This window comes from Hemiscyllium ocellatum, chromosome 9 (assembly GCF_020745735.1).
Source record: "Hemiscyllium ocellatum isolate sHemOce1 chromosome 9, sHemOce1.pat.X.cur, whole genome shotgun sequence".
Classification (NCBI taxonomy): domain Eukaryota; kingdom Metazoa; phylum Chordata; class Chondrichthyes; order Orectolobiformes; family Hemiscylliidae; genus Hemiscyllium; species Hemiscyllium ocellatum.
Window position 1 is genome coordinate 74115624 of NC_083409.1, and position 27458 is coordinate 74143081.

The 27458-nt window shown below is 39.4% G+C and overlaps 1 protein-coding gene across 2 annotated transcripts in view; it reads left to right on the top strand.

Moving 5' to 3' along the window:
* ipo13b (importin 13b) overlaps positions 1-27458 on the top strand; it is a 217710-nt gene that overhangs the window by 106253 nt on the left and 83999 nt on the right. For both annotated transcript variants that reach the window (XM_060830475.1, XM_060830476.1), the window contains 6 exons: positions 7058-7224; positions 16570-16690; positions 19644-19791; positions 21367-21548; positions 25718-25744; positions 26646-26780. In XM_060830475.1, coding sequence (XP_060686458.1) covers positions 7058-7224; positions 16570-16690; positions 19644-19791; positions 21367-21548; positions 25718-25744; positions 26646-26780 — 780 coding nt within the window. The remainder of the gene's footprint in view (positions 1-7057; positions 7225-16569; positions 16691-19643; positions 19792-21366; positions 21549-25717; positions 25745-26645; positions 26781-27458) is intronic.

Below are 27458 nucleotides of genomic sequence, written 5' to 3' on the forward strand. Positions count from 1 at the left end.
AAAATGGCATCCTGTTTTCCCAATTCCTCCGCCTCCGCTGTATCTGCTCCCAGGAGGACCAGTTTCACCACAGAACACACCAGATGGCCTCCTTCTTTAGAGACCGCAATTTCCCTTCCCACATGGTTGAAGATGCCCTCCAATGTATCTCATCCACATCCCACACAGCCGCTCTCAAACCCCACTCCTCCAACCGTAGCAAGGACAGAACCCCCCCCCCCCCCCCACTTCCATGGCTACCTGGTCAGGTCCATGCCCCCCAACAACCCACCCTCCCATCCTGGCACCTTTCCCTGCCATCACAGAAATTGCAAAGCCTGCACCCACACCACCTCCCTCACCTCCATCTAGGGCCCCAAAGGTGTCTTCCACATCCATCAAAGTTTCACCTGCACGTCCAACGATGTCACTTATTGTATTAGTTGCTCCCAGTGCAGTCTCCATTGGGCAGACTGGATGCCTTCTCGGACAGCACTTTAGGGAACATCTCTGGGACACCCCCACCAATCAACCCCACTGCCCTGTCGCCCAACATTTCAACTCCCCCTCCCACTCTGCCTAGGACACACAGGTCCTGGACCACCTCCATCACCAGTCCCTCACCACCTGACGCCTGGAGAAAGAACGCCTCATCTTCAGCCTCGGAACACTTCAACCCCAGGGCATTAATGTGGACCTCACCAGTTTCCTCATTTACACCCCCCCCACCTTTCCCCAATTCCAAACTTCCAACTCCGCACTGTCCTCATGACCTGTCCTACCTGCCAATCCTTCCCACCTATCTGCTCCACCCTCCTCTCTGACCTATCACCTCCATCCCCACCCCATTCACCTATTGTACCTTTTGTTACCTTCTCCCCAGCTCCTGCCCCATTTATCTGTCCATCCTGGAGGCTCCCTGCCTCCATTCCTGATGAAGGGCTTTTGCCCAAAACGTTGATTTCCTGCTCCTCAGATGCTGCCTGACCTGCTGTGCTTTTCCAGCACCACTCTTATCTAGACTCTGTATAGTCTCGTGGTTAAACAGCAACTGCTTTTTAAGTTTTGTTTGCAAGGGATTGTCAGCCATGCCTGCTGTATGCTGTAAATGTTGAGTTCAGTCCCCAGTTAGGGGGACAATACAAGATTGCCAGGTGCACAGCAACCTTGTTAAAGATAGTAGATATCCTTGGCACCCCTGCTGCATGGATAGCCATTCCAGGAATGGCAAGTGGTAACATGGGGCTAGAATTGGAGGCGAGGGTGCAAGTAGGGTTGAGGTAGTTAATTAATAGAATCATACAGCGTAGAAATAGGTTCTGTAGCCCAACATGTTTATGCTAAACAACAAATACCAAACTAAACGAATCCCATTAACCTGAACTTAGTCCATAATCACCTACTTCCACTTCACCTGACAAAGGAGCAATGCTCCGAAAGCTTGTGATTTCAGGTAAATCTGTGGGACTATAACCTGGTGTCGTGTGACTTGTGACTTCTGATTTTGGCCACTCCAGTCCAACACCAGTGCCTCCACATCATCATTACTATCTCCTGGCATTTTAAATGTCCTCCCACTTCCTCCAAACTACAGGAGTTGCCATGGGCACCCGCATGGGCCCCAACTATGCCTGTCTCTTCGTAGGATATGTGGAACAGTCCATCTTCCGCAACTAAACTGGCACCACTCCCCACCTTTTCCTCTGCTACATCAATGACTGTATCGGCGCTGCCTCGTGCTCCCACGAGGAGGTTGAACAGTTCATCAACTTTACCAACACCTTCCATCCCGACCTCAAATTCAGCTGGACTGTCTCAGACTCCTCCCTCCCCTTCCTAGACCTTTCCATTTCTATCTCGGGCGACCGACTCAACACAGACATCTACTATAAACCGACTGACTCCCACAGCTACCTGGACTACACCTCGTCCCATCCTGCCCCCTGTAAAAACGCCATCCCATATTCCCAATTCCTTCGTCTCTGCCGCATCTGCTCCGAGGAGGACCAGTTCCAATACCGTACAGCCCAGATGGCCTCCTTCTTCAAGGACCACAGATTCCCCCCAGACGTGATCGACGATGCCCTCCACCGCATCTCCTCCACTTCCTGCTCCTCCGCCCTTGAGCCCCGCCCCTCCAACCGCCACCAAGACAGAACCCCACTGGTTCTCACCTATCACCCCACCAACCTCCGTATACAGCGTATCATCTGCCGTCATTTCCGCCACCTCCAAACGGACCCCACCACCAGGGATATATTTTCCTCCCCTCCCCTATCAGCGTTCCGCAAGGACCACTCCCTTCGTGACTCCCTCGTCAGGTCCACACACCCCACCAACCCAACCTCCACTCCCGGCACCTTCCCCTGCAACCGCAGGAAATATAAAACTTGCGCCCACACCTCCTCCCTTCTCTCCAAGGCCCCAAGGGATCCTTCCATATCCGCCACAAATTCACCTGCACCTCCACACACATCATTTATTGCATCCGCTGCACCCGATGTGGCCTCCTCTATATTGGGGAGACGGGCTGCCTACTTGCGGAACGCTTCAGGGAACACCTCTGGGATGCCCGGACCAACCAACCCAACCACCCCGTGGCTCAACACTTTAACTCTCCCTCCCACTCCACCGAGGACATGCAGGTCCTTGGACTCCTCCATCGCCAGAACATCATAACACCACGGTTGGAGGAAGAGTGCCTCATATTCCGCCTGGGAACCCTTCAACCACAAGGGATGAACTTAGATTTCTCCAGTTTTCTCATTTCCCCTCCCCCCACCTTGTCTCAGTCGGTTCCCTCGAACTCAGCACCGCCCTCCTAACCTGCAATCTTCTTCCTGACCTCTCTGCCCCCACCCCACTCCAGCCTATCACCCTCACCTTGACCTCCTTCCACCTATCACAACTCCATCGCCCCTCCCCCAAGTCCCTCCTCCCTACCTTTTATCTTAGCCTGCCTGACACACTTTCCTCACTCCTGATGAAGGGCTCTGGCCTGAAACGTCGAATTTCCTGTTCCTTGGATGCTGCCTGACCTGCTGTGCTTTAACCAGCAACACATTTTCAGCATTTTAAATGTTTGTCCAAATGCTTTTATTGTCACAAGAGTATGTGTCCATTTCTCTCTCTCGCACGCTCTCTCTCACACGCTCTCTCTCTATCATGCTATGGGTGAAAATTGTTTTCCTTCAATCCTCTCTAAACCACTCCCCCCTCACCTTAAACTTATGCCCTCCAGTCTTAGGCGCAACTGTCATAAGGAAAAAATTCTCACTACCTTTCATCTTTATGCCTCATAATCTTGTATACTTCAATCAGATCTCACCTCAGCCTCCTTTGGTCCCAGGAATACAAACTGAGACTTTCCATCCCAGGCAACATCCTGGTGCATCTCCTCTGCACCCTTCCAGTGTAGTCACATTCTTCTGATAGTGTAATGATGAGGACTGTACCCAGTGTTCTATCAGTGGCCTAACCAATGCTCAATAAATTTGCAGCAAGGCTTCCCTGCTCCTATATTCTACACCCCAGCATCCCAAATGCCTTATTCTCCACCTATCAACCTGTGCTGACATCTTCAGAAATCTATGGACCTGCATACCAAGATTCATTGAATTAAACTTTTGTTAACAAATCTTGCTGGGCCTCGTCGCAAAAAGTCTTCAAAAACTTGTCGTAAGGTTAGGCCCATAATTGAAGCCACCTTTTTATTATTTTCCCACTTCCAACGTTGACATTTATTTAATAAACATAGGCCACTTTTTGAATTGTGATTACTTCTATATTTTCTGGGCTTTTCATACATCTTAAATTTTGAACTTCGATCCCAAAAATGTTATATTCCTACACATATGCATCCTGAAATTAGATTTTTTTGAAAAGTAGCCCTCTGGTACCACTCCCAAGAAGGTTGTGCGGTCTTCAATTGTAGATTGCATCTGTTTCAAATGTATAAGTTGTGATTTTGGTCATAAAGCTTACTTTGTTGATAGAAAGTGTGAACAGCTGAAGTGTCTGCAGTAATCCTAAAATGGCTATAGTTTCCACCAATATGAACAATGGACCTTTCCACTAGTCAGTTTGTGCAAATTTGGAATTCTGCCCACTTTGCATAACAGCTTTGTTTTCAGAGATTGCAGGTAACAATTTAGGAAGCTGCTTTCCTAAGTCAATAGCATTTCATCGAAATGTTTTTCATCAGATTGAGGATATTCTAGATTTCCAGGATGTCAAATATAAATTGCATCTATGTGTAATGAGCACCTGTGGTTGCTAAATTTCCATAAATATGGAAGATGATGGAACTAACAGTAAAATTTAAATGTTTATTCAAGACTTTTCTTAATGACTTTCCCTCCCCACCTTTTACATTTTGCTGGCCTTTGTGTCCTTGAGTCTGTGTAAATTATTGTAGGGACTTAATTTTAGATTTTTCATAAATAGAGGCACAATGTACAAGAATAATAAGGAAAAGATCACACATTTTGTGGCATTACGATTAAATTCACTGGAAGGATGCTGAAGAATATGGATGAATAATGAAGCTTATAGTTCAAATAGTTAACCTGCTAAAAGTGTGAATGCTGATTAAGGACACAATTTTGAGTATTATAAATAGTGACAAACAAAAGGAGTAAATTTATACATAGTACAGCAAACTTTGTTTTAACAGACACCTTATGAACCGGCACTCTTGATAAACTGGCAAAAATTGTATACCCCAAATACCACGATCACCCGTGATATTTATGTTGTAAATAAAGTATCACATTATGTGTATACCACCTGCATGACGTTTCTATTTCTTTGACTTTTAGAAGGTGTGTTGATGTCTTTACAGTTTTTTTTGAGGAATGTTGATATCTCGAAACTTCACTGGGCCAGGGTTTACTACGGTAATGCATACCCCTTGATTATCCAGAATGTGGTCAACTAGCACACTCGTAGTTCCACAGATGCCAGTTAATAAAACTTCTGTTCTATTTGAAAATAATTAGACTGCCACTTACAGAAAGAACATCAATAATTCAAAACCATAGTACTGTAGAAGCTTTACTTCCAGTTTCTGTATGGGATTTACTCAACTGGTGAGGAACCATCCATGGAGAAAAAGAAAGTTAACACTTTGGTCATGAGGCACCATTTGCCAATGAACTAGAGTTTCTGAAGTATTTTTGGTTTCTTACAACAACAGCTGCAATTTGTACTGTTGCAGTACCTTTTAACAACAAAATGTCAGAATGCCTGAGAGTTCTTCACAGGTGGATTATCAACCAAATTTGCTACAGAGTCAGCTTGAGATATTAGTGCAAATGACCAAAAGCTTGACTAAGTAGATATTAGGAATATGTTACAGGAGGAAAGAATTCTAAAGCTCAAGGGTTCAACAGTTGTTTGACACACCTGCTGTTGGAGGCATGATTTTAAACTTGAGGTGTGCAAGAGGTCAGAATTAGAGGAATGTAGATATCGGTGAGGAAAATGGGAAAGCATGAGGCCATGAAGTAATTTGAAAACAAAGGTGAAAATTTTAAGATACTAAAATGATAAAGTCCCGAGCTGTACAATTTCCAGTATATTGGGTCTGTCCTCATAATTATGGTTTCCATTGGGAATGTTAATTTGGAGGGAGGGGAAAAGAGGAATCTTTTGGACACCTCCACTTTTGCAGCCTTTAAACAGATGGTCAATTGTTTTGCTTGTCTGCAGTGACATCCTCTGTTTGCTAGTTCTCTTTTATTGGTAACTGTCCTTTGAAAACTTTGCAAAAACTGCAAATGGGTTGAGAGACCAGCCATTAATTTGTCACATTATTCTAATACTTTAATCCCTTAAATTTCACTTGGAATGCAATTCTGTGCTCCCACCTAAAGCATGCTTCCAGCATCCATTCAAACTATATTCGAGATGCATTAGAGAGCTGATTTTGTAAAGTTGACAATTTCCAACTCAGCATGCTTAGAGTCTTGTCATGAACCATTTGGCTTTATGTTGCACCTGTGGTAGCACCTTTGTTGCTTCAGAAATGTACAGACACAGATGGTTAAAAGAAGATTGAGATGAGTCAAAAAAAGTTATGTGAAGAAAAAGAAGCATAAATTTAAAATTTTGTATCTTTCAAATTCTACATCAGAACCGTGGGTAGTCAGTCACTGTCAAAGGGTAATAGATTTTTGGATACTCGAGAAATTGAAAGTTAAGGCAATAATATACAAAGATGGAGCTGCTGTAAAAGGTCAGCTATGTTCTTTGTGAATGTGCAAGCTTAAAAGTCCTGTTTCTTGTCTTTTATGTCTGAGTGTTGTACAAAAGTATAAATATTTATAATTTAAAATACATTCAATTAGTTAAGCATACATCTTGAGAGTTTGAGTTAATAGGCTACCTAGGCACTGTTATGCATTGTCATTTGCAGAAGCCTATCAGACGCCTTGACTCCAGGTTTTTTTTATTTTTATAGTGCAGAAATCATCCATCTTCCTATGAATCGTTCTGTGTACACATCTGGATTTGAAAACTTGTGTAAGAGATAGCCAGATCAAAGTAAATGCTGAATCCCTCAACTATGCTTTATATTATTCGATATAATAGATGGCCAGATTGGTTGGGTGGAATTTGATTATTCCTTTTGTATAGAATTAGTTGTTTCCCATGCATTTCTCAGTTCATTGGTGATTATATATTCCGTTGCCACTTCATAGTTAAGTGAACAGAGTTTTTTGTTTTGAAGCATAATTTCCCTTTATTTCAGTAGTAAAAACATTCTTTTTACTACATTAATTTTGAATGAACTGTTAGAATGGTTTGCTTTGGGAATTTATTTAAAAAATGTAATTTTTTATTTGCATATCAAAGGCATAGTTCAATTAAAATGTTCATATTTTTGACACATTTATTCCTCTGTTTATTAATGGTTGTGTAGATTATAATTTCAGATATTTAGCTAGGGATGTCCTCGGTGAAAATTGGAAGGATATCGTTTTTGCTTTTAATGTAACGTGTATAAAGCATTTTGAGCCTGTAATTCTTTGCATCTCCGTTTTAACTAACTATTGTCTTTCTATCTGGTATTTAGGATGACATAATGTCATTTGAAGCAGAGAAACAGGTGGTATACCTGCAGGTTTATCGTCCTGTTTATTTTCAACTAGTTGATGTTCTGCTACACAAGGCTCAGTTTCCATCTGATGAAGAATATTCCTCTTGGTCTTCTGATGAGAAAGAGCAATTTAGGATATACAGGTGAGGAAGTAAAGTATGCTTGCTTTTAAAGAAATGTTCCCAACTGAACAGTTTTTATTCAGCCAGTAATTGAGATGCTTGTCATTTTCACAGTGGTTTTTTTTCTGCCAAGGCTTGCATTTTTTTTTAAGTCCTCAACATTGAATGGTCAGTGATTTTTGGATGACAGAAATCAGTCCTGTTTAAGTCTGGTGCATTGTTCCATTGGTTGGTGTTCATGTATCCTGGTGGCTAGTTTTCCGCTGGTTTGTCCAATGTAGTGTTTCGGTTCTTGCGCTGTATTTTGTGAATAACATTAGTTTTGCTTGTTGTCTGCATAGGGTCTTTCAAGTTCATTTATCTGCTGTTTTAGTATGTTGGTGGGTTTGTGGGCTACCGTGATACCAAGGGGGTCTGAGTATTCTGACAGTCATTTCCGAGATGCCTTTGATGTAGGGTAGAGTGACTAGGGTTTCTGGACGCGTTTTGTCTGCTTGCTTGGGGTAGTTGCTGAGAAATCGGCAGATTGTGTTCATTGGGTAGCCATTCTTTTTGAATACGCTGTATAGGTGTTTTTGCTTTGCTCTGTGTAGTTCCTCTGTGCTGCAGTGTGTGGTGGCTTATTGAAATGTTCTGATGCAGCTTCGTTTGTGCATGTTGGGGTGATTATTTCTGTAGCTCAATATTTAGTCCGTATGTGTTTTCCTGTAGACATTGTTTTGAAGTTGCCCATTGGCTATTTGCTCTATTGTGGCATCTAGGAATGGCAGTTTGTTGTTTCCGCCTCTTTAGTGAATTTTATGCCATAAAGGTAGTATTGACGGTGTTGAAGGTTTCCTCTAGTTTGTTTCGTTTAGTGATGATGAAGGTGTCATCCATGTAGCGGACCCAGAGTTTGGGTTGGTTGGTTGTTCTGATATCAGGATTCTTAGCAGAGACAGTAATGCAGAGACTCAACAAACAGCTCTGCCAACCATCCAGATTGGCAGACTACTCGGACCCCTTGGTATCATGGTAGCCCACAAACTCACCAACACAGTAAAACAGCAGCTAATGAACTCTAAAGGCCCTATGCAGACAACAAGCAAAACAAATAGTATTTTGTGAATAACTTGCAAGAAGTGTAACAAACACTGCATTGGACAAACAGGCAGAAAACTAGCCACCAGGATAAACGAACATCAACTAGCCACAAAACAACATGACCCCCTCTCACTAGAATCCTTACATACGGATGAGGAAGGACTCCACTTCGACTGGGGCAACACATCCATCCGAGGACAAGCCAAATAGAGACATGCACAAGAATTCCTAGAAGCATGGCATTCCAACTGGAACTCTGTCAACAAATGCATTGATTTGGACCCCATTTACCACCCCCTGAGTAAAAGAACAGGAAGTGACATCGCCAACCCAAGGAAACCCAAATATATAAATAGAAAGGAGGAAACATCAGCAGTGCTTTGTCTGAAGGTTCACTAAAGATGTTATCTAGTATGGTGATGGAATTTCTGAAAATGAACCTTGCAGCTCAGTGAGCAAACCTACATCCAGATTCTCATCATTGTGATCACTCTGAAATTTTAGCATGTTGTCAAGTGAGAACAGGATTGAGATTAGCTGTAGTTAATAAATTGCTGATAATAGTTTTAAATGTTTAGAAATGCTACAGATGTTTGGAGAGAAACATTGAAGTTTTTTTAAATGGCATGGAGTTTGCCCAAGACAAAAACAGAATTAATTAAGGAAGCATGGAAGAAAATTTGGCTCGGAGCTGATTCTGGAAACTGGGGTCAAATGTTGTAGTTCAAGCCAGTCCTTGCCTGTGATTTAGGCTAATACTTTATTGCAGTAGTGAAATGAAAAAAAAGTATAGTTTTGCATTAACAGAAGTACTGCCTTTTTGATGCGATGTTAAAGCAATACCTCTCTGCTGCTTGAGATGGATATAAAGGATAGCATGGTACTGTTCAAACAACAGAACAGTTGGTGAATCCTGACCAATAGGTTACTCATGAACTTTGCCACGATAGATTATCTGCTTATTTATCTTTGACTATTTTATAGGAGTGCCATCTGTGGGTGGTGCAAGTACTGCCAAGTGGCGGGCGGATCTGCCTTCTTACCAGCAACATAGCATACCGAACCAGCCTTCGGATATTCAGTAAAACTGGAGTAAAATTCTTGGTGCTGTCATCACTCTCCCACTAAATCCAAATTCAGCCTTGACTTGCTATCTCTCCCTCATCATCCGTGAGGGTTTGTTCAGCTTCCTTAATTTCATAACTCTTGTCCCCGTCTCTCACTTTTGTCCCCCATTCCAGGAACTTTGTCCTTTAGTAGAGCCATTTTCATGTGTGCAGCTGGTGTGAAATTGCACATGGAATATTGTGATGATGGCCACAGATGTGCAGATTCATTCTAATTTAGGGATGTCTGTTATCATTTATTGTGCCAGCAGGCAAATTTCTCCGTGCAGCCATTTTGATGGATATTGTGTTGCTGCTAATTGCTTCACTTGTGTTTTTGTTGTGTGCAAGTTTTCTGTCATGATTGTCCATGTATCAATTGTAATACAATTCAAAAGTAGTTACAGGCTCCTATAATGCCTTAGTTGCATTCCCACGAGATGCCATGTTGTAGAAAATCATGCAATGCAAAAATGGGGTTATTCGTGAACCACCAAAAAATACCTGTAAAAATCAAAATAAAAAGCAGTTAGCTTAACAATAGCACTGTCTAAGTAAATTTTGATCTGTTGTACTGTATAGTGCGATTCATCAGAATCTTCAACCAATTGGCTTCTATACCTGCTGGCCGATATATTCTAACCAGTTGTCTGATTCCATCCGATGACAATTCTGCACAAGTGAGATCCCAGAATGAACCCTGCCATGATAGATCAAGGGCTGAATCTTAATTTCTTTCAATAAGTGTCAGTTTTTCAGAGGGTTTCACATCGTGATGCCTGGGGATATCTATCCACTTATTTTACAAAACCCGCCTGATGTATTACCCATCCTATCCTTTGGTGCCCGTCTCTCACATTCTAGCATCATTATACCATATGCCATTTCCAAAACCACTTGCTACTTCCTGGATATCCTAGAATTGACCATCATCCATGGTGCAGCATTTTAAAAAAGATATTGTTCACCCAGACAAGAGCTATTAGTCCAGAGCTGCCCTGCATGGTTCCTGACGTTGGCCCTGGACGTGGCAGACAGTGGAAAATTGGTGCCTCTCTTTGTTAGCAGGGACATTGAGATGCCACTGATGAGGATGGGGTGATGCACAGGCAGGACGACTTTTTCTCCCAGGCCATCCGAGGGCTCCATTCTGTTCCAACCTCGCCAACCTGGACCAGGGTTACCATCCAGGCCTGTGCAGTCTCATCCATCTGAAGGAATGCACAGAAGCTCAGTGACCACCTCCACTCTGCCAGTGAAAGTGTCACCATCTTCTTGTTGATATCTCTGTTTCTCTATCTCTGCTACAAACCCACTATTTCTTGCAACATCTTCTCCACTCTGTGTCATCCTCATTAACATCTGATCCTGACTAACCCTGAATGTCTTCTGCACAACCTACTCACCCCCTCAGGACATCTCCACACATGCACCAAAAGTAACAGTGTGCTTCTCCCCTTCACCCAGCATGTGCAGAGTTTCCTCACTCTAACCACCTTGAGCAGCTGACTGACCATGTCCAAGCCCCTCTACTGGTATTTTTTTCAGTTGGTTATCATAGTGACTAGTCTCTGAAACAGATTCTCATGAGTCTGCAGATATTCTTTAACATCTTAAAATAGTTTTTAAGCAAAGCGAGAGAAAAAGAGCTCTTAATACAAACACCAAAGCCAAGTTTTAAACTGCTTCTCAACACTGTCCTTTTAATGTTAGTGAATTCCAGTGAAACTTTACCCTTACTTCAACACTTTAAATTTTTAAATTAACAGATTGCACCCAGCTTCGTCTTCGGGCTGTAGAGACATTTTCAAGATGCTTTTCCAAGTCCACTAGCACAGACATTTCGCAATTCCTTTCACGAAGCTCTTCACAAGAAAGCGCACAAGCTGACTGATCACTTAATGCCGATTGGAGTCCAGTCCTCTGCGCACCATGGCTAGTGCCAGGGATGAGAATCGTGTAACTGCAAATGGGGTTTGCTTTATAAAAACCAAAGATTGGCAATTCACAAATTGCGTTACAGACAAATTGCGTTTAATAAATGAGCATTATAGGAGAATGACCCGTGCAGGAAGGTGATTATGCAGTGGTATTATCAATCCAGTGGCTAGGTAATGTTCTGGAGTTCCAAGTAGCAATCCCTCCAGGGCAGATGGTGGAATTTGAATTCAATAAAATTATGAAATTAATGATGACCATCAAATGTCAGCAAAACCTATCAGGTTCACTAATATCCTTTCAGAGAAGGAAACTAGCATCCTTGCCTGGTCTGGCCTTTGATTTTAGTCTGGAGTCACATAATGTGTTTGAATCTTAACTGTCCTCTGTGTAATGGCTTAGAAGCTACATAGTTGTATTGATTGCTAGAAAAGAAAATGAAAATTAAACCAGATGGCGCTTTTATCATTGACCAAAATTACAACATAGGAAACAGCCTTTTTGACCTTGTATCAAAATTGGAAGAGCTGTCTAATGTAATCATAGAATCATAACCTACAACTATTGTGCTCGATATCACAGTTACGTTTGATCCCATCAGCGGGACAGACGTAGCAGAAGTGGTGGCACAATGGTAAAACGTTGGGAAGGATTTGTTCTGCGAGTCCTCAACATTGACTCTGGATACCGTGAAGTCTCATGGGAATCAGGCCAAATGTGACCAAGGAAATCTCTTGCTAATTACCACAGGGACTACTTTCCCTCAGCTGAATCAGTGCTTTGCCCTGTGGAACCGCACTTGGAGTGAACACCTTGAAGGTTGCAAGGCCACAGCATGTATTCTAGTAGGGGACTTGAGTGTTCACGGTGAGTGGCTCAGTGGCAGCAACACCACTTATTGTGTTGGTCAAATTCTAAAGGACGTAACTGCTAGACTGACTCTGTGGAAGCTGATATATGAACCAGCAAGAAGGCGAAACATAATTGACCCCATCCTCGCCAATTTGTCTGTTGTGGATGCATTTGTCCATTAGTGTCCATATGAATGACTACTACACGGACTGTCTTTCTCTTCATATAGAGAAGACCTTGCATAGTGCTGTGTGGTACGAAGTTAAAATTGTCATAGTCCTAATGGACCATAGGGTTGCTCTTTCGTGGTGGTGATTTAATTTGAGGGTCATCATGCCTCAGACAAGGTGAGAGGTTGAGAAGGAGAGTCCTTCATGGTAACCTCAGATGGTGTGGGAATTGAAACCATCCTGTTGTTGTCACTCTGCATCAAAAACCAACAACCCAGCCGATTAACTAAATTACCTCCCATTAAGGTTCTGTTTTTATCAGTTTTTTTAAGCACTACAACTGTGCTAAATAGGATAGACTTTGAGCAGATCTAACAGCACAAGACTGGGCATCCATGAGGCGCTGTGAGCTATCAACAGAATTGTACTCCACATAATCTGCAAATTCATGCCCTACCATATGCTCACTCTCTACTATCAAACCAAGTGATCAACCCTGGTTCAAAGAGCTTAGGAGGGCATACCAGAAGCAGCACTAGATAAACCTAAACGTGAGGTGTTAATTTGGTGAAGCTATAAATCTGGATTACTTGCATGGCAAATAACTTAAACATTAATTGATAACCAGTGCACTGATCCCATGCCAAGAGATCGGGTCTAAGCTTCACAAACTCAACATATCAGTGCAAAAGATAAGGCTGAAATATTTGCAACAATCTTCAGCCTCTGAAGTGCTGAGTGGATGATGCATCTCCACCACCTCCAAAGTTTCCCACCATCACAGATGCCAGTCTTCAGCTGGTTCAGTTCACTTCACATGATATTAAGAAATGGTTGGAGACACTAGATACTGCAAAGACTGTGGGCCCCTGAAAACATTTCAGCAATAATACTGAAAACCTGTGCTCTAGAACATGCCGCATCTCTAGCCAAGCTATTCCAGTACAGTTACAATGCTGGCATCTACTTGAGAAGGTAGAAAATTGCCCAGGTATGTCTTGTACATAAAAACAAAAGACAAATCAAACCACAACCATTACTGCCAAATCAATCTACTTTAGATCATCAGTAAAGTAATGGTTGATGTCATTAACAATGCTATCAAGCAGCACCTGCTTAGCTGTAATCTGTTCACTGACATCCAATTTGGGTTCTTGAACTCATTGCAGCCTTGTTTTGATTCTGCATCGAAGACTTGAATTTCAGATATGAGGTGAAATTGACAACCCTTGACATGGAGGCTGCATTTGACTGAGCTTGGCATCAATGACCCCTAGCAAAACTGGAAATGGAAATCGAGGAAAACCTCTACACTGCATATTGCTATCCAAAGGAAGATGCTGTGGTTCTTGGAGGCTGGTCAACTCAGCTCCAGGACATCTCCGTAGGGGTTCCTCAGGGTAGGGCCCTAGGCCAAGTCATCTTCATCAATGACCTTCACTCCATAATGCCAAAGCAGAAATGATCACCAATGATTCTGGTATACTCAACTCCTTAGGTATTGATATTCCTCAGATACAGTATCTCAATGCAGCAAGATTTGGGCAATTTCCTAGCTTGGGCTGAAAAGCGGTAAGTAACATTTGCACCACACAAATGCCAGGCAATGACCATCTCCAATAGAGACAATCTATCAACTCTTGACAATGGTGTTCTGAATGTAGGTTTGCTCGCTGAGCTGGAAGGTTCATTTCCAGACGTATCATCACCCTACTAGGTAACATCTTCAGTGGACTTCAGGCAAAGCACTGCTGATAAGTCCTGCTTTCTTATATATGTTTGGGTTTCATTGGATTGGTGATGTCCTTTCCTATGGTGATGTCACTTCCTGTTCTTTTTCTCATGGGGTAGAGAAAAAGTACGAGAAGTGACTTCGCTGCCGGAAATGACATCACCACAGGAAATGGCATCACCAACCTAATGAAACCCAAACATATATAAGAAGGCAGGACTTATCAGCAGTGCTTTGCCTGAAGTCCACTGAAGATGTTACCTAGTAGGGTGATGATACGTCTGGAAATGAACCTTCCAGCTCAGCGAGCAAACCTACATCCAGAACTTCAACCTGAGCTACAAATCTTCTCAAATCTTGCTAATCTCAGTGTTACTCTCACTGAATTCCAGCATCCTGGGGATTACAATTAACCAGAAGCTCAACTGGACTAACTGTATAAATATAGTGACTATAAGCGCAGGTCAGAGACTGGGAATACTACTCCGAGTAACTTGCCTCCTGATTCCCCAATGCCTGTCCACCATCTACAATACACACGTCAGGAATGTGATGGAATACTCCCCACTTGCCTGGATAAATGTAACTCGAGCAGCAATCTAGAAGCCTGACCCTATCCAGGACACAGTAGCCTGCTTAATTGGCATTACATCCATAAACAAAATCTACTCCCTTCATCATTGATGCTTGGTAACAGCCATGTGTTCCATGTACAAGATGTGCTGCAGAAATTCACGAAAAATCTTGAGACAGTACCTTCCAAACCCATGACCACTGCCATCTGGAAGGACAAGGGCAGCAGGGACATGGGAGGTCCATCCCCTCAAATTCCCCTCATAACACCACTCCTTCAGTATTGCTCGGCCAAAAGTCTGGAATTTCCTTCTTAATGTTCTGTAGTGTTCTGGAGCAGACCAGACCCTAACTATTCTTCTTTTAAAGGCAAATGTAATGTACCATGTTCCAGATGCAATTCACTGGTCAAACAACTTGATGTTAAGCAAAGTGCAATTTATTCGAACACTAGTTAAAATGCAACAACAGAAAGAAGAACTTCGAAAAACGACTCTCTTGGAAACTTAACAGAATAATAGATACTGTAGCTATTATTAATCAACTGTTCCAATATAGTAGCATTCCTTAAACAAAAAGGAAAATTCGGAAAATAGGTTTTGTGTCTCATGCAATTCAGCAGCCTCTGAAGAGAACCTCCTGCTTTTGGCAGTGATTGAGAGAGGGTATAAAAAGCTTCCACTTCAAGCCCATAACACCGAGAGCTAGCTAAATATCCTTGATCTGTGAGAGCTTGGCCGCGCCCACGCAGGCTGATTCTATTGTTCCAACTTTTTTTTTAAAAAGAAAAAGCAAGGCCTTGCAAATTTTTCATCTTCATGGCATCTGTCCCCCAGTCTGTCTCTAAGAGAAACCAGAACAAAACACAGTACTTAAAGCTATAGCATCATCACAGTGGGTCTATTCTCAGCACATGATTTGCAGCTTCTCAAGGATAATTAGGGATGGACAATAAATGCTGGGTCAGCCAGCAATTCGCTTATGAGCGAATAAAATAAATCATGGTTGTGAAATACTGCTTTCTCCTGAAGATGGAAGAGGTACTGTGCATTTCCAAGTTTTTTTTAAATTCCTTTTTCTCAGCAGTACCTATGGGTTAATTGATACTTTAAGTTAATATGTGATAAAAATTATTTAATAGTTATTTAGTTGGTGTTTGCGAACTTGAGTGTTTTAGGATGGATCCCATCGGGGATTCTCCTTGGCTGCTAGATTGATTCCTGGGATGAATTTTGCATCATGAGAAGTGAATAAGTGGAATGGGCTGTTTGGTCTCTGGAATTTAAAATTGAAAGGTGATCTCCTTGAAACATGTAGAGTTCTGAGGGGAACTGACAGGGTAGATGCTGAGTGACTTTGTTCTGCTTGGAAAGCCCTGGCATTGCATTCATAATCTCCGAATAACAAGGTTGGCCATTTAGGACTGAGTGACCAGAAATTTCTTTATTAAGAAGGTTGTGAATCTTTTAGAATTCTCAATTCTAGAGGGTATGGATACTGGGTAGAGTATATGCAAAACTGAGATTGATTAATTATGAGAATTTAGTTGGAATTTGGTTAGAATTTGAGGAGGGAAATCAAGCCGGATCATATTGAATGTTGGTAGAAGCAAGCGAAGCCATACGGGTCTCTGTTGCTCCTTTTTGTCTTTGTATTCTTCTGCCAATTTCTCTTAAATGCAATTTTTGGCTTGATATCAACCTATGCTTGATATGAGGGCATTTGACCCACTTAACAAGTAGTACTGGATAATTGACATCAGTTCAGCTTCATTAGTGTGTTTGGAATTTTGATTTATTTTAAATCCTAAGATATTTTATTCATTTAATATGTTTACATAATTTTAGTTGTGAATGTTTGTAGTTTTTTTTGTTTTATATTTATTTCAAATAAAATGTTTTTTCCTTGGTAGGGTTGATATTTCTGATACTTTAATGTATGTATACGAGATGCTGGGAGCAGAGTTATTAAGTAACCTATATGACAAACTAGGAAGACTTTTAACTGACACTGAGCAAGCATCCTCATGGCAGGTGGGTACTATTTTATTGCACTATTGCAAGTTACCTTACATGAAAAAATATAGGTTCAGCTTACAATAAATACATAATTTCTAAGAGTGTTGAATATTTTAATCAGAGTTCAGAATAAACACCATCCAGCTATATTTCATCACCTAAGGATGTTATTTTCATTATTATTCTAGAAAATGCACGACCTAAGAATTACACTGTATTCTTAAGGGTATAAGAACCTTAAGACTTGTGCCTAAGGCTTTTAAGTACAGTATTTGAAATAATGTATGTCATTTTGGTTCAGCATAAGATAAACCAATCCTGGTTCAAAATTTTTTAACTTGTTAAAGAGGTAAAGCTATTATTTTCAAACGTTTATGCTTTAGTAAAATACATTATTAATGAGCTTGCACACTATTTTGTTCAATATTCACTTGACTGTTACCTTGAAATTTTGATTGTCTAAGTCATTTACTCAAGTGCCTGCCTGATTCTTGTTCTTGAAAGCTAAAAGTGAAACTTCCTTCAATACCAAATGCTTTAATGTCTGCCCAAAAGAAAATGATTGACCACTTCAGAGCAGCTCTAGTTTCATCCTGCAACAATGCAGTATTACCTTTGGCATTTAATTTATTGACTGCTCCATGAAGAGTTGACATGGATGTGGGAGTTGCTTCCAAGATAATCATTTATTGCCTATCCATGGTTGACCTTGAAAAAGCAATGAGCTTTTTCCTTGACAAATTAGTAAAATGCTCCTAAAAGGTTTTGGTGCTAATGTCCTAAGCAAGTGTATGATCTATTGGAAACCTAGGGATGCTGGAATTTGAATCCAGCTATTGTGCTGCCCAACTATGTGTTGAAAGTCTCAAGTTACAAATGTTCTAATGTAGAAATAATGACCAGCTGCTGCAATGTATGCAATATATGATATACACTGTGCTGCTGACAGAAAATAATGGTGAATTTAAATGTTTAAGCCAGTCGAGCAGATGATTTTACGCTGGATACTGAGAAAGTAAACTAAATTGTTGGAATTTCATCCACCCAAGGAGAGAATCCAATCATGTTCTAGTTCTATAACTTGAAAGGTAATACAGAATTTTTGTGAATTCAATGGAGAGACTCCTCAATCGAGAGTGCCCGTCCTCTCATCTGCTCCAGTAGTTGTAGTATTTTATGTAGCTGGTTCAGTTTCTAGTCATTGATTCCTAGGAAATTGATGATGTTTGGAGGGCATCTGAATGGTGATTATGAGGGTAATGAAACTGAATATCAAAGTGAGGTGATTATGCTTTCTCTTGTTGGGAATGGTCACTGCTTGACATGTACAAAATGATTTTGACTTGTTTGTTCAAGCCACACTGTGGTATGGTCCAGGATTTGCTGCGTGAGAGTGTAAGCTGCTTTGTTAATAAGAGACTGTGTAAATAGAGTTAAATTGTCATCAAATATGGCTTTATGATAAAGAGCAGGTTATTAATAAAATAGTTAAAGCAAGTTGAGCCATGGTCTTGTGGCTCAATGGTAGTGTCCCGACCAAAAGGCCTGGGTTCAAATTCCACATGTGATTGATTTGATTTATTGCCACTTATACAAGTTTCACTGTACTTCAGTACATGAGCAGTACAGGCAGATCATAGTAAGCAAAGATGTTCAGATCAGAGATTGTAAAAGGACTTAGCCAGAGAGAAAAGGGTTACATTGCATATATGCTAGGAGAGATCAACATTATTTGAGGCTAGAGTGTCCATTTTTAAGTCTAATAATGTGCACGAAGAAGCTGTTCCTGAACCTCCTGCATGTCCAGACTTTTGCATCTTCTGCTGGAGGTGTGCTACAATCATGTCTGAACATATTGATTAAAATAGCGGTTTCCTTATGGAAATCATGCAGTCTGGCTGAAATGATTGTTGTCAAAGTCTTCATGCAATTGGGATATTGATAGGATTTTTAGATTTTGCTGTGAGTTTAGCCATTTTATTTCACATGACAAAAAGGCTCATTGGCTGAAACCTGCAATTTTACGATGGCGGAATCTTGGGACAAGGCTGAGAAGAATCAGGACTTGACACTTTGAACTAAAGATGATGGTAAACTCTTCAACTTTTTTGCAGTTGTGTACTGGTCTCTGCCATCTTAGAGATGGATGTGTTAATGGGTCCACTTCCTCCTGTCACTTAATTGTCCACCATCATTAAAGATGTGACAGAATTGCAGAGTTCTGACCTGATCCTTGATTTTGTGACACTGTCTAGAAAATAACATTTTAATTGTTTTATGAAGGTTAATTTCTTTCATCTTGGAAAGACTGCAAATACATTAGAACCAACCTAGTCATTTTAAAATGCAGCCGGGTGTTGTACTAAAGGAAACATTCATAATGAATTTAGTCCTATCTTTTAGCTTTGATGGATGGCATACCCTGTGAGCTAGTAGTTATAAACTTAGTAATCTTCTAGAAGAAGCAATTTGTTTTATTGTATTAGTTTTAGTATATATAAAAGTATCATTTTTAGATCCTCCCACATAAACTACTTAATAGTATAACAGTATACACATAATTTTAGTGCATTGACAGACCCTGATTTTGACCAGATGAAAATCTTGTAAAATTATATATTTGTTTGAATAACTGGATGCTTAAAATATAACTTGATTGCTTATTAAAACAAAGAAGGCTGATATGGAATACATATAAATGCCCTATTAGCTTAAGAATCCTTGTGCGGTTTTACCGATACATCAATTTAGATGATAAATGCAGATTGGACAAAGACAAATCATTCCGTGTTGGTACTGTAAAATAAATACCTGTTGACTGTTTTTGGGCCTAATGTTTGGTTTCTTTGGTTTTAATCAAAGTGTTGGTTTTATGATTATTATAGTTTCTATTTTAAACAATTGATAAGTGCTAATTTTGCATCGTGTAACTATTTTTTTCCTCTTTTTTTTCTCTCTCTCACTTTAGCATATTGAAGCCTGTTTGTATGGGTTTCAATCTATTGCAGAAACCAATGATGTCAACTATTCCGATGTTATTCCAGGCTTGATTGGCCTTATTCCAAGGATAAACATTAGTAACGTGCAGCTAGCTGACACTGTGATGTTTACGATAGGTAAATGGCTTTGTTCAAAAAATTTTTAGGTGGGATTGGTATTCTCAATACAGTTGTAGGGTTTGACTGTTCTAAATCTCTAATCTAAAAATGTCCCAGTGAAGATGACACCTTGGACAATACAGAATGACACATTGTCACATAGGTTATATGCTCAAGTCTGAGTGAAACATGAACTTTCTTTCTTGGGGTGGGATAAAGGAGAGCTACAATTGAGGTAAGATTGATGCTGAATGGTACTGAAGTAATTCAGGATTACATTTTAAAGATCATTTAACAAATTCCCTTTTCAACACTGGTTGATAATAATCAATAAAAAAGTGATGAATTATAAAGCCAAAACAACAGAATGCAAATTGCAGTAAGTCACGCTCAAGCCACCTAATAAATAGGTCAACTTGCTCATGAGAAACAGGTTTTGGAATCTGAAGAACTGTTGTGAAGAATTCTTAGAATTAGAGGACTAATTTGTGAGGAATATTTGAAGAAATTGGAGTTTTACAGCTTAAAAGATGAAACCTTATGATGTGAATGGTCTAGAAAGAAACCTTTAGCATACCTTAGTGTCAGTCAAAACAACAGGATAAGAACGTGATGTGGAGGTGCTGGCATTGGATGGGGGTGGACAAAGTCAACAGACAGCTGTTGAAAATAAAATAAAGCTTTTAGGGTTGATATCTAAAAATTTCCCATAGAATGTCTAGCTCACAATTGTGGTAATTGATAGTAAACCCTGGAATTATGTAGCCTGTGGGTGCTGTTAGGATGAAAATTGGGGTAGTTGTAAATAGGTAGAAGGCAAGGTGTGCCAGATGATTTCCTTCAATCATCTCTTATTATCAAAAGTTACACTGCACCGGGTTATAATCCAGCAGGTTTATTTGAAACCACAAGCGTTTGAAGCCCCCACTTGCTAGCTGCCTGTTGACTTTGTCCACCCCTGTCCAACGTGAGCACTTCCGCATCACGTTCCCTCATTATGATCTTGCAGTGACGGATATGAATAGTTAGTGACCAAGGTTGTGACTAACGCCTATTCCTAAACCTTGATGATTATTTGAGCATTCAAAGTGACAATGCCAGTTTTTCTTGCCTTTTAAAGAGATACCAAAAGGTTAAGAAACTTGCAGTCATATTTGTGATTCTCTGTGAAATGAAATGGGTGATGTGCAATGTTAATAGGAATTTCTGTATTTCAAATTTTTGACACTGTCAGAAACTCCATTACAATTTAGAAGTGTAATCAGATTTTGATAAGGTAAATAATTCCAGTTGTTTTAATCATTTGTGAAGATGTTTGATTGTTATGTCTTTGGGAAACTGTTAAATGTGCATTATATCTAACAATAAACCAGAATTTAGTGTATGGCTGTTATCATTTTGAATGATCTGTTTTGATCCTGGGCTTGGAGATTCTATCCGGATTGATGCTACAAGATTGTAAAGTTATTTCATTTTTATTCCTTTGCTTGATTAAAATATATAAGTTATTGTCCATGTACTAATGGTTATACATGATCAGCTTCGTGTTTACAAGTTTGACTTTTTTAAAACTACTTCCAATCTTTCTTCCAGGTGCACTAGCTGAATGGTTGGCTGATCACCCAGTGATGATTAACAGTGTATTACCATTGGTACTGCATGCTTTGGGCAATGCTGAACTTTCCATATCCAGTGTTTCCACACTAAAGAAGATCTGTAGAGAATGCAAGTATGACCTGCCTCCCTATGCTGCTAATATTGTGGCCGTTTCTCAGGTAATGATCATCCAGATTTTATAAGCTACTTTGGAGCAGTCAGACATTGCACTGATTTGCATTTAATGTACTGACATTTTGTTTTCTTTTGAAGTTCTTATGGTGTCAACTTTAAAATGACAAATCAGAACTTTTGTGCTAGCTAACTACTATGTTGAGCTACAATGAAATTAAAAACAAAAGCATGAATTCAACAGGTCTGGCTTTGATCAGTTCTGAAGAAGGGACTTTGCACCCAAAACCTTTATCTGTGCTTTTTCTCTGCAAATGCTATCAGACTTGCTAGTTTTTCCAGCAATCTGTGCCTTTGTTTCTGATTTCCAGCATCAGCAGTGCTTTGGGTTTTTTTTTGTACATTGAAATTGGATTCACCTAGATCATTCTATTTTTTGGCTGCCATAAATGCAGTGGGCCAAACAGCCTTGATCTGTGCCATATATTTTGTGTCTCTATTTCTTTGTTTACCTTCTAACAACGATATCATGTGCAAGCCCAGCATTGGAAGGATTAGATGACATTTGGGGCTGGATTTAATGCCCACCCAGTGGTTGGTTTGAAGGTTGGCAGTGCATAAATTTTAGTGAATGGTGTCCCCATCACCTATCAATGAGTCATCGTGAAGCCCTTAAGTGGGCAATTGATGTCTACTGTAGGTTCTCATCCCTTCATTGACAGTATTAAATTGGCAGCAAGAGAGCCCCATGCAAAGTGGTCAGCCAGGATGGTAACCCTGTCTAAGATGTGAGAGGTGGAAGCTTTGATTTATGCCCATTAACTGTCTTCGCTGTGTGCCCTGACCTTTTTTTTTTAGAGGAGGGGAGTTTAGCAGATCCACAGTGTCTCATATTATTAAGTATTACTTTGGAGATTCTTTGCTGCCAGAATGTTCCAGGAGATATGTATTTTGGAAATTACCAACTTCCAGATGATGAAGAAACAAAAGAAAAGGCCATTGAATAGAGAGAAGACAAAATGTTTCTTTTTCTTCCAGTCCAATCCATTAGTTCTATGACTATAGTTCTAATACTGTTAACCATGGATGTGAAAATGTGAATAGGTCATTGTGGTAGACTTTGTCAAAAAAATCTCCCTTCCATTTTTGGTCCAGTGCGAGAATTGCATTGATATAGGTAAATGGAAACTTGATTTCACAGTAATATTCCCAGTAAGAGGATGTGACATGAAGCCTATGTCACCTTAAGGGACAGAGTTTAAATGAACCTCTGACCAGAAGGCAATCAATGGTAGTCATCATTTTAAGCTTTTTTGAAAACATTCCCACTGTTCAAGAAATAAACAGCAATGGTTGAAAATGTGAAAACCTGTTTTTGCCCCATATTTATGGTAAAAGAGATTATTTTAGATTTAAATGATATTTAAAGAGCTGAGCAGAGAACTGGTAAGTGAGTTTTATTGTGTATCTGCATAGTGTTGGAACTCATTGGAATAAGAACTAGAAAATTAAAACTTCTTCATTTATGTACCTTCCTGAGCTGCAACCTGTTTGAGGAGTCCACAGTAACTTGTTAATACTTTTTTTTAAAAAAAGAAATGTAAACAGTTTGGGAACTGCAAAAGTTCTCTTCACTTATTAATGATATACAATTTTACCTTATTTTTTGATTTCTTACTTTATAAAGTTACTGACACATTTCAGAAAGGTTTATTGGACTGCAATCATGGACAACAAAATGGTTTCTGGTAACTCCCTCTTGTTTGTGAGCCTGTAGTTAGTAACCCCAGTAAAACTAAGTTAGCTTACTCAACTCAACTCCGAAGGATTCCAGTCTAGAAGCTGGAAGTCTTAATAGTATTGTGCTACAGCATATAATACCTTTCTTTGCTTTTTCTTTGTTCTTAAGTCACTTTGAAGTGACTGCTAATACATTATGTAGAACTGTCTGGCAAACTGATTTAATGAAATTGCTGTATTTCAACTGAGCCGTTATTTCAGGTTTGCTATTGAAATCAGTGGGTCTTTTAAGTCAAAGCCCCAGTTCTAATGTCAATTATTATTTGAACCAGAAGACATTTCCTTCTAAAAATGCTTGCCAATTAATTGTTTGTCAGTGATGGATATGAGATAATGGAATGGAAATTGTAAAAGAGGAGACCCTTCAAAATTGATCTTCAATAAAATCATGATTCGACTTCCACATCAACTCTACTTTCCTGTCAATCCTTTAGTGCCCAAGAATCAAAAATCTCAATCTGGAATATACTCAATGGTTGACTAGAATGTTGCATTCATTCATTTTTACTAATATAAAAGTTAGAAAGTCTAAGTGTTGAGTTTGTGATGTTTATTTAAATTTATATTACTGGCTAACTCCCTTTTTCAGAAGATTTAAACATAAACCACTATGTCCTAACATTGTTGTGAAGCTATATAATTTCTATTACAAGCAAAACATTTTTTTTTACCTTTTTTAACTTAACATCACCCTTTGTAAAGCTGTTTGAAGTCTTGGAGAAATTGGAAATACCAATGTTTATACATGATGGTAATTAATTAGAAAGTGGGTGCAACGTTTATTTTGCATTTAGTTTGTAGCCATTTCCCCACACGTATATTATTATTAACTAATCTAGCTATTTATGCATCTATCAAATATCATTTGTATTTTTATATTTAATGTTTTGTAATGGGTTTTGTTTAGGAATGTCTAAATATTTTTAAATGCTCAGAGCAATTGAAAATATAAGTTGTGAATTAATTTGTTCATATGATTTCAATTTATAATTCAACTTTTCAGTTTACATATTTAAAAGTTTGAATGGGCCAAGAAATGGCAAATGGAGTTTAATTTAGATAAATATGAAGTGCTGCATTTTTGGAAAGACCAATCAGGGCAGGACTTATACACTTTAATGGCAAGGTCCTGGGGAGTGATGCTGAACAAAGACCTTGGAGTGCAGGTTCGTAGTTCCTTCAAAGTGGAGATGCAGGTAGGTAGGATAGTGATGTAGGTATTTGATATGCTTGCCTTTATTGGTCAGTGTATAGGAGTTGGGATATTATATTTCAGCTATACAGGACATTGGTTATGCCACTATTAGAATGCTACATGCAATTCTGGTTTTCCTGCTATAGGAGGAATGTTATGAAACTTGAAAAAAATCATAAAAGCTGTACAAGGATGTTGCCAGTATTGGAGGGTTTGAGCTATAGCAGGAGGCTGAATAGACTGGGGCTATTTTCCCTGGAGCATTGGAAACCGAGGGGCAACCTTTATAGAGGCTTTTAAAATCATGAGGGGCATGGGTAGAGTAAATAGACAAGGTCCTTTCCCCAGCATGGAGGAATCCAAAACTAGAGGGCACAGGTTTAAGGTGAGAGGGGAAAGATTTAAAAGGGATCTAAGGGGCGACGTTTTCATGCAGAGGGTGGTGGGTGTATGGGATGAGTTGCCAGAGGAAATGGTGCAGGCTGGTACAATTACAACATTAAAGAAGCATTTGGTTAGGCAAATGACTAGGAACGTTTTAGAGGGGTATGGGCCAAACGCTGTTAACTGGGACAAGATTTATTTGGGATGTCTTTATTGGGGTATAGATGAGTTGGACTGAAGGGTCTGTTTCCACGCTGTACATCTCTGATTCCAAATATCCAGTTCTCTGCCAGAGCTGGGTAAGTACATATTATTGCATGTATTTTTGCAGGTAGACATGGAGGGAAAAGCACCTACCATATCTGAGTACTTCAGATTCATTTTGAAATATCAAAATGCTGGCAGTGCAAGGTCAAATAATTGCATTTTCACATCCAAGGCATTACCTGTCTTTTTCATCTTTACAAATGTTGATGGCCCTGTATTGTATTTCCAGCATTTATGCTATTGTGAAAAACCCTGAAACTATTCTTCATTTTTGATTTTACCAAGTGCCAAATCAAATAGGGATAAAAGACTGTTAGATTCGGTGTGCTTATCAGAAGTAGTATTCATGAATAGTGTTGTGAAACAAGTTGGGAAGCAGATGCACACATTTATGCTCAGTTTCTACCTGTTTCCATAAACATAGCTAATACGTGTATTAAGTTATTTACAGGACTGAAATTTAGACTGATGCGAGACCTAAGGTTAAGAGAGAGGCCAGCAAACCTGAGGTTTTGTTATGATGTGAGCAAATGATAACCTGGAGTTTACTTTTGCTGTTGTCTTCCACAGGAGGTTTTAATGAAACAAATTCATAAGGTTAGTCAATTCTTAAAGCTCTTTGACATTTAACAAAAATAGAAATAAGGAATGCTCGCAATTGCTTTTATACCTTCATTATATTTGTGTACTATTAAATCTATTTCATGACAATTGTGCTCAGTCCACCCAATAAAACAAGAATTTCAAGTTAATTAAATACATGCTGTAGAATTAGCATTGAGCTGCCTCAATATTTTTAAGCTTAGAAAATAATTTAAACTTAATTTCTGGACTGTATATGAGTAACTTTTAGTATTTAAAATTAATTTTAATTGAACAAAGAAAAAGCTTTCATGACAAAGCAGGACCATACCATCAAATACTGAATTAGGTTCTATAATTTTACTAAGTTATTTCTGAATGCAGATATAAGCTCCAAGTATACCATATCTCTCTCATTTCCAATTACAAGTATATTTTTGATAATTTTAAGTGAATACTTCTGATGAATAATTGATAAAATACAGCTTTAGTAGGGCTCACAATTCACTTCATTGGAGCATTAGATAATGAGAGCAACAGAAAGTTATTAACCCCTGACTAACTACTACTTCTAAGAGCTGCTTTATATAACACTTGTGTGCATATTTTATTGTGGGTGGTGGGTGCCACAAAGTTTTGAAGAGTCAACACTGATGTGTATTTTAAAATCCAGTGAGCTATACAAGTTTGTACTGTTGTCTGTTTGATTTTGAGTTTTGTTGTGTGCTTTCTTAAAACTCTTATTTCAATAAAAGCCAACACTTAACAACATATGAAGCATTTGTCAAAACATTTTAATTTCACTGCTTTCATTTTTATTTGGAACTGCAAACATTATACATTGTCTTGAAGATCTTCAAGCTTCTTCATCTGTTTTTCTTCACTGAGTTTTTTCATTTCTCTTCCACTTTCTCAGACGAGTCAGTGTATGTGGCTGATGCAGGCACTGGGATTCCTACTCTCTGCCCTCCAGGTGGAAGAAATCCTTAGGAACCTACATTCCCTCATCAGCCCCTACATCCAACAGCTGGAGAAACTTGCTGACGAGCCGGTATGTACGATGAAAAGCCAGCAATATCATAACATGGCCTGAAACCAAGACTTAAGGATTGCATGCCTTTTTTTTATTACTATTATGTGATTCACTTGTTTTTGTCTCACATCCAATCATTTTATTTTGACCCTATTTATCTTAAATTTCCCTCCTGACTTTATACAGTGAGTGTTTTTATTCTTTATGTTGGCCTCAAAACAGTGTTCATCTGCTAATTGAAATTCCAACAGCTCAAAATTCCAAAAAAAAAGTTACCAGTACGCAAATTCTTGTACGGTATTCATTTTGCACGAATCAGTTTACAGTTAATGCAAGTTATTTGATTTCGAATGTGTGCAGGTGAATTTGACCCTAATACAAAAATGCATCTAACATTTGCAATACTAACATTGTGATTAAAATGCAGTGAACCTCCACTTTATTACACTGCTATATTTTGCAAAGAATTCTATTTCCTTAATGGCAACACTTTTTTGATTCTTAGTGCAAGCTTGTTTTTAAGATCCAAATTGCTCATTGTTTCCTGTCAACTTTGAAGTTCCAGGAAGGAAAGACTAGGAGAGGAGGCACAATTCCAATATTGGATCACCCAGTTTAGAAATAAACTGAATTTTGAACACCTCAATTGTGTTTTTTTTTGCTACACTGAATGATAGATTACCTCATGTGTTTCAC